Below are 10,664 nucleotides of genomic sequence, written 5' to 3' on the forward strand. Positions count from 1 at the left end.
CCCTCGAGATGCCAGCTGCAGCCAGGGCTGGGCCAAGCTGAAGACAGAAGCCACCAATTCAATAGGGGTTTCCCACGTGGGTGGAACTCAAGTCCTTGAGCCATCCCCTGGGGGGTGTGTGTGTGTGTGTGTGCTAATTAGTGCCGGACCTGGGCCTCAGGCCTCACCAATCCCCCATGTCCACAGCGCCTAGGAGGTGATCCTTAGAGCACCCTTGAAGGAATGTTTCCAGTCCTACTCGGGCTGGGCTGAAGACGGACCAGGAGCCGCATAAAGAGAGTGGCCTGTGGAAACTTATAGGTGCTTGGTTTTTCCAGGGGCTGGGGCTGCCCAAACTTGCAGCGGGAGGGAGGTGGGGGAGTGCCGTGGGGCTCCGCCTTGCTCCTTGGTCCCCGGGAGGTGGGGGGTCACAGGCTCTGAGACTGTCCCTCCCTCACCACGCAGACGCCCCATCTGGTCAGCCGGCACCATGGACAGCGAGGCCTTCCAGAGCGCGCGGGATCTCCTAGACTTGAACTTCCAATGTGAGCTGGAGGGGTGTGTGTGGGAGGCGCCTGTGCGTGGCTGGGCCCTGGCCGGGAGACCCGTGAGTGGAGGGTTTAACATCACGCCCTTCCACCCCGACTAGCTCTGGCCATGAAGCACATGGATTTAAAGCAGATGGAGCTGGACACGGCGGCAGCCAAGGTGGACGAGCTGACCAAGCAGCTGGAATCGCTGTGGTCTGATTCGCCGGCAAACCCCAGTCCCCAGGCTGGAGCCGCCTCCAGGGTGAGCTCCGCCCGCATCTCCGCCTCCTTTCTCCCCAAAGCCAGCTTCTCTCCACCGACCAACCCCCGGCCCGAGGTCAGCCTTGCAGGTGTGCGGGGTGACCACGGGACTCCCAGAGAGAAAGAGGGCCTTCCCTGAAATGTCACGAGGGAGGTGACGCGCACGCCAGCCTCGGCTTTGAGTCAGGGCTTCTTCCCGCAGCATTGCGCGCTCACCTGCATTTCCAGCCCCACTCCTACGAGTGAACCTCGATGACCTCTGTCCACACCGCCCCTGCCCCGAGCCTTCCTTCCACCGATGGCTCTGATGACACGTTCGCGTCCCGGCCTCCCCCGCAGATGTCCCGGTACAGCTCCAGCCCGATCCCGGAGCCTTTCGGCAGCCGAGGGTCCCCACGGAAAGCGGCCACCGACAACGCTGACCCGTCGTTTGCGCGCTCGGAGAATGCCTCGACCCTGCTCCCCTACAGCCAGCTGTCCCCCAAGGGCCGGCCGTCGTCGCCGCGCACCCCGCTCTACCTGCAGCCCGATGCCTATGGCAGCCTGGACCGCGCGCCCTCGCCCCGGCCCCGCGCCTTCGACGGGACGAGCAGCCCCCTGGGCCGCGCGCCCTCCCCGCGGCCCGGCTCCGGCCCGTTGCGCCAGCAGGGGGCCCCCACGCCCTTCGATTTCTTAGGGCGCGCCGGTTCCCCGCGGGGCAGCCCTCTGGCCGAGGGACCCCAGGCTTTTTTCCCGGAACGAGGACCCTCGCCGCGCCCCCCGGGCGCCGCCTACGACGCGCCGGCCGCCTTCGGGAGCCCCTTGCTGGGCGCGGGCGGTAGTGCCTTCGCCCCGCCGCTGCGCGCGCAAGGTGAACCGCGAACTTGAACCTGGTGGACCGGGTGGCGGGGCGCTTGCAGCGGGCGCTTCACAACTTTTCTCGCGTGCGATGTCTCCCCGCAGACGACCTGACCCTGCGCCGGCGGCCCCCCAAAGCCTGGAACGAGTCCGACCTGGACGTGGCCTACGAGAAGAAGACTTCACAGACAGCAAGTTATGAGCGTGAGTCAGCGGGCGACCCAGAGGGGAGGAGACCCGACCACCCCCGTCCCCGCCCCACTGATTCCCCGACCCTAATGACCCTTGTCCCTCAGGCTTGGATGTCTTCTCACGGCCCGCCTCACCGAGCCTACAGCTGCTCCCCTGGCGAGAGAGCAGCTTGGATGGGCTGGGGGCCTCTGGCAAGGTGAGGGGTGGGGGACACTGGGCGGGATGGAGGGACCCCCTTCCCTGCCCTTCTGCATGCTTTTGCTTCCTTCTCCCGCGTTCCCCACCTCCGGGATTTTCTTGCCCACTTCTTCACCTGCTTTCCCCACTCCCCCCTCCACTTCTCCCCAGGACAACCTCACCAGCGCCACCTTGCCGCGCAATTACAAGGTCTCCCCGCTGGCCAACGAGCGGCGCTCGGATGTGGGCGGCTACCGGCGCTCCTTGGGCTCCGCGGGAGCCTCGGGCACGCTGCCCCGCAGCTGGCAGCCGGTCAGCCGCGTCGCCATGCCTCCGTCCAGCCCGCAGCCGCGCGGCGCCCCCCGCCAGCGGCCAATCCCCCTTAGCATCATCTTCAAGCTGCAAAATGCATTCTGGGAGCACGGCGCCGGCCGGGCAGTGCTCCATGGCTCCCCGGGTTTTGCGCGAGCACCCCCTCCCAAGATGACCTCCCAACCCCAGCCGCAGCCCCAGCCCCAGCCACTCCCACAGCTCCAGCCTCAACAACAGCCCCAGCCACCGCCTCTGCAGCCCCAACCGCCCCAACAACCCCAGCCCCCTACCTCTGGCCCCCAGGCCCCCCAGCAGAATTGGCCTGCTATGAACGAAGGTGAGTCAGCAATGACGACCCCAGAGGGCTGGGTTCCAGGAGGACAGGTGGCAGGGGAACAGGTCCCAGCCCACTACCCTGGGCACACACTGTCACTGGGGCGGGGGGGGGGCGGGGGGAGGGGGGTCGTCAGCTCAAGGGCAGAGCTTGAGCCCATGCTGCACGACCCTCAGCCAACAGCTGGCCTTTCCGGTTTGTTTGTATTTAGCTATTTGAAAGGCAGATTGACAGGGAGAAAGAGAGATCTTTCTCACTATTCAAATGGAGCCAGGAGCCCCTCCTGGGTCTCCTATGTGGATTCAGAGTCACCTATACACTCACACACACACTTGGGCCATCTTCTGCTGCTTTCCAAGACTTACTAGCAGGGAGCTGGATTGGAAATGGAGCAGCCAGGACAGGAACCAGCACCCCTATGGGATGCTGGTGTCATAGTGGCTTTACCTGCTGTGCCACAATGCCAACCCCTAGATCCCGTCTCATCAGGGCACGGCATCTCATCAGGGCGCGTGGAGTTCTGAACATAAGAAACCTGTTAGTGGTGGTGGTCATTATTGTCAGTTGAGATCTGGGGAGTCAAGCTAAACAGGCTTGAGCCTTTATCCACGGGGGATCATGGCACGACCAGGACAGGAAGTGCCCTGAGGTCACACAGCAGGTGCTAGAAGTTGTGGGGAGGTGGAGCCAGGAGAAGTAATGGGAGGGGTGTGCTGGAACCCTGATGGAGTTGTTGCTTCTCCCAGGCTCCCCCAAGCCCGCAGCTGCTGCCACCACTGAGTTGGAACCGGAGCCGGAGCTCGAGGGGCTGTTGGCACCTTCCCTGGAGGCCGGGGATGTGGACGAAGGCCCTGTGGCCCGGCCGCTCAGCCCCACGCGGCTGCAGCCAGCGCTGCCCCCGGAGGCGCAGTCGGTGCCAGAGCTGGAGGAGGTGGCCCGCGTGCTGGCCGAGATCCCTCGGCCTCTCAAGCGCAGGGGCTCCATGGAGCAGAGCCCCACCGTGGCCCTGCCGCCCACCCACAAGAAGCAGTACCAGCAGATCATCAACCGCCTCTTCCACCGCCACGGCGGCGCGGCAGGGCCCGGTGGTCCTGCTGAGCCCGAGCTGGCCCCCATCACTGAGGGGTCTGAGGCCAGGGCTGGGCCCCCTGCCCCTGCCCCGCCGGCCCCCATCCCGCCTCCACCGCCGCCCCAGAGCAGCCCCGCGGAGCAGCCGCAGAGCCAGGTGAGAAAGGAAGGAAAACCCGGGGTGTTTGTCAGCACTGGGATCTGGCTGCCGTGCATGACCAAAAGCTTCGTGGTATCGAGACTCAAGCCGCCTCTGCTTCCCACAAGGATGCGGTCCTGGCGTGGTGGGCGGCTCTGTGGTCAGGATCCAGGCTCTGGCCACCCTAGAGATGGTCTTGCAGCCAGAAAGCGAAAGTTGCCCCCTTGTGTTTTAAAAGCATCTGAAAGTGACACCTGTTACTCAGCTCTTCCCATTGGTCAGGAGCAGGCTGCAAGGGAGCTGGGAAATGTAGTCTTTAGGCGTCAGCGAGTTGGGGTGGGGAGGAAGGGAGGGGCAAGCAGAAGTCCCGGCTACTGAGTGTCCCCACCTGCTGGTGACTGGGTCTTGGTAACACAGAGGGTTTATTGGGTGGCCCGGAAAGCCAGCCGGACACACACACACCCTTTTGACAAAGCCTGAGTCAACCTCAAGATCATGGGTGTCCCAGGTACCTGTGCCAACGGCAGAGCCAGGCCTGCTTGGGGCACAGTCCCAGGCCGGGGCCACTTGTCAACACTAAGCAAGACCCTTGACCGCTGTGGCCCTCAGTGTCCCCATCTGTGAAATGGGGCCGCGACAACCTGTGTGCAAGGGTTACCAGCAGCACTGGCTCAAAACGGCCATAGGTGACCTGCCAGCCGTTCCCACCCCTGACCAGTCAGCCCCTACATGGTGGCTTGTCGGGGGAGGCCTGTACACAGTAAACCAAGCCCAGCACCCCAGGTTGGTAGGCAGTGGGAGCAGAGCCACTCCCAGAGGAAGGCTTGGCCAGGCTGCAGCCAGGAGCCTGGGACTCCATCCAGGTCTCCCGTGTGGGTGCAGGGCCAGGCTGGGGAAGAACAGCCGGCCTCTCTCCCATCTGGGATGCCTGTATTGCGAGCAGCGGCTCAGCTCACCCCGCCACATGTCAGCCCCAGTATTTATATGTTCAATTCTCACTTTTTTTTTTAAAAAAAAGGTGATTTTCAAAGTTTAGGTGTTCTCCTTAAACACACACACACAAACATTTATTTTTATTGGAAAGGCATATTTTACAAAGAGAAGGAGAGCAAGAGAAAGCTCTTTTGTCTTCTGATTCACTCCCCAAGTGGCTGCAATAGCCAGAGCCGAGCTGATCCGAGTCAGGAGCCTCTTCCGGGTCTCCCACGCGGGTGCAGGGTCCCAGGGATCTGGGCTGTCCTCGACTGCTTTCCCAGGCCACAAGCAGGGAGCTGGATGGGAAGTGGAGCAGTTGGGACATGAACAGGCGCCCACATGGGATTCCGGGGCTTGGAGGGGTAGATTAGCCAGTTGAGTCATCAGCATGGCTCTTGGAATCTCTTAAAGGGACCTGCATCTTGGTGAGAGTGAAAACAGGGAACAAGTGTGGCACGTTCCTGTCGGGATACGAGGGGCGGCACGTGGGGCAGCGGGTAGAGATAAGGACCTCAGGGCACAGTGTGCTGGACGGTGGCATTCCAAGCTCCCGGGGCTCGGCACAGGTGGCGTAATACCATGGTGCTACGCAGCGTTTGCTGTTGTTATGAAAGGAATTGACCGGCTGAGTTTCACAATCACTGTGTGAAAGGATAGGATGGCTTTAGAAGAAAAAACAACTTTTAAAAAAATTATGTTTATACAATTGAGAAGCATGCATGCCCATGTGGCCCACTGCTTAGGGTGGGAAGGGTGGATGAGACCCTCGTTTCCAATTTTTTGTTTCTTCTCCCTGTATCTGGGGGAAGGAAGGAGAGGGTTGCACCCAGCATCATGGATTTCAGGGTCCCAGGTTCCCACTGTGCGGATCCCAACCCTACACCCCATTGGGCGGTGGGTGTGCGGGTCTCAGGATCCTGTTCCTTCTGCCTTCCCCCGCAGGAGATGCGCTCGGTGCTGCGGAAGGCTGGCTCCCCGCGCAAGGCCCGCCGCGCACGCCTCAACCCGCTGGTGCTGCTGCTGGACGCGGCGCTGACCGGGGAGCTGGAGGTGGTGCAGGCGGCGGTGAAGGAGGTGAGGGGCTGCGGAGTGGGGGGGAGGTGGGGAGACGGAGGTGAGGGGCTGCAGAGTGGGGGCCGTGGGGGGAAAGAGGTGAGGGGCTGCGGAGCGGGGGGAGGTGGGGAGACGGAGATGAGGGGCTGCAGAGGGAGGTGGGGACGGCGGGCTGACCACGCTGACCCGGGAGCTGGAGGAGGTGAGGGAGGTGCGGGGCTGCAGAGGGAGGTGGGGACGGCGGGGTGACCACGCTGACCCGGGAGCTGGAGGAGGTGAGGGAGGTGATGGAGGTGAGGGAGGTGAGGGGCCACCGTGGGGGCCCTGCGAGGCTGAGCCTCCCCGCTCCGCCGGTCCACGCAGATGAACGACCCGAGTCAGCCCAACGAGGAGGGCATCACGGCCCTGCACAATGCCATCTGCGGTGCCAACTACCCCATCGTGGACTTCCTCATCGCCGCGGGCGCCAACGTCAACTCCCCGGACAGCCACGGCTGGTGAGCCAGGGGGCGGGCGAGGGGCGGGGCTGAGCTTGGGCCCAGCGTTGGGGGCGGGGCCGGATAGGGCTTCTAGGGGCGTGCCAAGCATTGGGGGCGGAGCGTACGCATTGATGGGGCGTGCCCAGGACCAATGGGATGCCGGGGGACGTGGCGTGGAGAACAAGGGCGTGGCATTGTGGGGCGTGGCATTGAGGAGCGGTGTGGGACTGAGGGGTGTGTCCAGGGGCTGGGGGCGTGCCCAGGGACGGGGCGGGGCTGAGGGGCGTGACGCGGGGCTGGGGGCGTGCCCAGCGCCGAGGGCCGGGCGTCGGCCGCGCATGCTCACACCTCCGTCCTGTGCCCAGGACCCCGTTGCACTGCGCGGCGTCCTGCAACGACACGGCCATCTGCATGGCGCTGGTGCAGCACGGCGCTGCCATCTTCGCCACCACGCTCAGCGACGGCGCCACCGCCATCGAGAAGTGCGACCCGTACCGCGAGGGCTACGCCGACTGCGCCACTTACCTGGCAGGTGCGAGGCAGGGCTGCGTGGGGCTGGGTGTGAGCAGGACCTCGCGGGAGGGGAGCTGGCGTGCCAACAGCGGAGGGGGAACTGCGCACCGGGCGCCTGCAGAGCGCTGGGCTGTGCGCTCAGCTGCGGAGATGACATGTTGCACGGTTCTGTACCACCGTCCAGCGGGCGCAGGGCTGGGCAGGTGGCCTCCACCCTGGGGAGGCCGGAGGTGGTGGTCCCCATGGGACAGCTCCCCGCCTTCCCCTTATGCCCTGGGGGACGAGGGAGGCTCTGCCTTGGGACCCTGCGGGGAGGGGGCTGCAGGAGGGCGAGTTGGACCCTGGCCTGCAGGAGGGGTCGCAGGGACGGGCAGGAAGAACATCCCTAGGACGACGCCCAGGCAGCCCTCCCTTCACCTCCTGGCACCTGCTCCTTGTAGACGTGGAGCAGAGCATGGGGCTCATGCACAATGGCGCGGTGTACGCGCTGTGGGACTACAGCGCTGAGTTTGGAGACGAGCTGTCCTTCCGTGAGGGCGAGCCGGTCACTGTGCTGCGGAGGGACGGGCCCGAGGAGACTGACTGGTGGTGGGCTTCGCTGCACGGCCAGGAGGGCTACGTGCCCCGAAACTACTTCGGGGTGAGTCGTCGTGTGCGTGGCCAGTGGTGGAACAGAGGAAAAGTTCATTTACTCAGTGCATTGGGGGTGCGCAGGTGGGGGGAGCCAGTGAGGTGGTCGCCGCACCCCCGGGCTGGTGGACTGTGAGTGGGTTGGTCATTTGATGTGTTGGCATTTGCTCACACGTGATTCTTCTGGTCCCCGATCTTAGTGACACTTGTGGAAGAGTGTCATTAAGATGGGAGGGGGGAGGAAGGTGCTACATTCCCCATTCAGGAAGGGGGGGCCCAGGGAGGACGAGGACGTGGGTGGAGGTGGGCCAGGTGGGGAAACATGGGGAATCTCCCATCTTATCCCCTGCTGCCCCAGTGCAAGCCTGGTCCTGGTGGACACTGGGAGGAAGGCACCCAGGACAGACTTGGGGTGGAGTGGCAGGAGGGGAGCTCCTGGGCCTGATGACCCTGTGGCTCCCCCAGCTCTTCCCCAGGGTGAAACCGCAGAGGAACAAGGTCTAAACTGGATGGACGGATGCTCAGCCAGGAGGCAGGAGTGGTCAGATCCGCGTGACTTCATCATACACCTTGCCCTCCTGGCCTTGCTGTGTGCCCCCGCGCCCTAGCCCTAAGGGGCAGGCTCCTGGTTCTCTGCTTTCCCACCAGCCACCCCTGCCCCTGGAGTGGGGGCAGAATGGAAGTGCCTCTCAGTTTAGTGGTGACCCACCAGTGGGGTGTGGAACCACTGAGGGCGGGCACGCCCCCACGCCTTTGTCTTCCCAAGTGCCTCCCACTCCCTCCACAGTCGCAGCCCCCCAGCTAGCACAGCTGGGGCTGGGTGACCTGCCAACAGCCCTGGGCGCTACCTGCCCACCTCCTGTCTTCCAGCAGTCTCTGGGACCCCGGGGGAGGCAGGCTGCCACCTGTTAAGTGCCTTGCCCAGAGGGAGCAAGGGGTTGTGCATTTATAGCCATGGGGGCAATGTGCTCTTTATAAATAAAGATAGTTTGCACAGAAATTGTCTGCTACTGATTGGGCCCTGGATCCAGGCACACTGGGTGTCGGGTTTGGGGTACTTGGTGAGCCGGCCTTCTGGGAGCTTCCATCAAGGTGGTTCTGTCGGGTTCTGTGTGTCAGAGTCCACACCTGCAGGCAGGTGCCCTTCTTCCCACAGCAGGCTGTCCACTGGCCGTTGCTTGCTCACCTGGTGGCAGTGCTCGTCCAGTAAACCCTGGCCAACTCCCGTGGCTTCCTGTTGGCTGTGCCCCCAGGATGGTCTTCCAGCTCTTCCAGGTCACTTTTGTGTCACTTGGCCTCTCTGGACATTTATTTATTCTTTGTAAAGATTTGTCGGTTGCAGGCCCAGTAGGCTAACCTTCCATTAGCATGCACTAGGATCTCAGGCATACTGACTCGTGTCCCAGCTGCTCCACTTCCCATCCAGCTCCCTGCTTGTGGCCTGGGAAAGCAGCAGAGAAAGGCTCGAGGCCTTGGGCCGCTGCACCCGTGTGGGAGACGCTGAAGAAGCTCCAGGTTTCGGACAGGCCTAGCCCTGGCTGTAATTGCGGGCAAGGGGTGTCTGTCTGAAGCAGCTCCCCTGGGTCCGCCTTGTTCTTTTAAGCCGGCTGCAGGTCCCAGGCTGCCTGCACTTCCGGCGATGTCCGTGCGTGAGGCTGTGGCCGCTCTCGGAGATGCCGCGCAAGCGCAATGGCTCCATTGGAGAATCCTCTTTCAAGCACCGGGATCCCATATGGGTGCAGCTCCACTTCCCATCAGGCACGCTGCTTGTGGCCTGGGAATGCAGTAGAGAATGACCCAAGCCTTGGGACCCTGCACCAAAGTAGGAAACCCAGAAGAAGCTCCTAGCTCCTGGCTTCAGATCAGCTCAGCTTTGGCCATTGCAGCCACTTGGAGAGTGAAGCACTGAATGGGAGATCTTTCTGTCTCTCTGTAAATCTGACTTTCCAATTAAAAAAACATTTTTTTTTTTTTAAAAGAAGAAGGCAGGAGGATGGGGTGAGGGGTGTGTGTGTGTGTATGTGTGTGTGTAGGGGGCTGGGTTTGATTCGCTGCTCAGGGACTTCACGGACCCAGATGAGCTGGGTTACAGGCCTGGTGGGTGAGGCAGGGTGATGGAGAGAAACTGGCCACCGAGGGCCCTCCAGGCCACTGTAGCTGTTCCTGTACTGACCCCCCTTGTCCCCTGCAAACACACATTTTTGTAAGATTTGTTTTTAATTTTTACTTGACAGAGCTAAACAGAGGAGACAGATCTTCCATCCACTGGTTCACTGGGTCTCCCCTGTGAGTGTTCCAAGGCCTTGGGCAGAGAGCTGACCAGGAGGTGGGGCAGGTGGGATTTGAACCGCTGCCGGTTGGGATGCTGGCGCTGCAGATGGGCCCCAGGACAGGCCTCCAGGCACTGGTTGGGTTCTGACCTAGGAGCTTTTGGACCAGGAGTCCAGCAGGCTCTCTGTGACGAAGCGTTATCGGGGTTCCCAGACTTCCCTGTCCGTCCTGGATGTTTAACACCTGTGCTTTACACAGGGGTCCCCATGGTGTGCCCAGGCTCTGGCCAGGCCGCGGTCACAGGGGAAACACCAGGCGTTGAACAGGCACAAGCTGGCCTGTTGGAAGGCCGGGTGGGAGCTGGGCCCACGCGGGGTCGCTTTCCATCGGCTCAGCATCCCAGCCGTGGAAGAGGGTCTCACCGCGACGTCGTTCAAGTGCAACTCCCAGAGTGTTCCCGTTGCGGGACCGGTCACCCCGCCCCATGGTGGCCTCGTGCATCATCACCACCCGGCACAACACCTGGCTGCTTATCCCACAGCTTATTGTATAAACGCCTGTTTGCAGCGGCAAAGCCCCTGCTAGACAGTGGACCCCGAAAAAGGGGGTTCCCCAATTTTTCAGCCATCCTCTCCTTCCATCCGCGGGAGCCAATCCCGATGCGTTGCATCGATCCTCTCGGCTCTCTTCCAGCCAGGCTTTGTTCCTGCTTCTCGGCCATCCTCCTGCACGCCTCCGGCTCCGCCTCTCCCTCAAGCTGTTCTCCCTCACTCCTTTCAGTGCGCACGCGCAGGCTTCCTTGTTGGTCCCGCCCTCATGGAGCGACGGGCGGTATCAACCAATGGCGCCTAGAAAAAGTTGAAATGGACCGCCCCCTTCTTGGATGACCCCTCACGGCTCCCCGCCCCCTTGCT

The 10,664-nt window shown here is 62.7% G+C and overlaps 1 protein-coding gene across 1 annotated transcript; it reads left to right on the top strand.

Moving 5' to 3' along the window:
- The first annotated feature begins 195 nt into the window (after nt 1-195).
- On the top strand, nt 196-8,445 carry PPP1R13L (protein phosphatase 1 regulatory subunit 13 like). The gene is made up of 13 exons (XM_040976581.1): nt 196-300; nt 445-524; nt 629-771; nt 1,110-1,620; nt 1,713-1,811; nt 1,904-1,995; nt 2,148-2,625; nt 3,369-3,847; nt 5,747-5,878; nt 6,221-6,354; nt 6,702-6,868; nt 7,290-7,489; nt 7,945-8,445. Exons 2-13 carry the CDS (start codon nt 470-472, stop codon nt 7,981-7,983), a joined length of 2,529 nt encoding a protein of 842 aa, XP_040832515.1. The 5' UTR covers nt 196-300; nt 445-469; the 3' UTR covers nt 7,984-8,445.
- Nucleotides 8,446-10,664: the final 2,219 nt, after the last annotated feature.

The sequence above is a fragment of the Ochotona curzoniae genome, unplaced genomic scaffold (genome assembly GCF_017591425.1).
Source record: "Ochotona curzoniae isolate NIBS_2020 unplaced genomic scaffold, NIBS_Ocur_1.0 contig_2699, whole genome shotgun sequence".
Taxonomy (NCBI): domain Eukaryota; kingdom Metazoa; phylum Chordata; class Mammalia; order Lagomorpha; family Ochotonidae; genus Ochotona; species Ochotona curzoniae.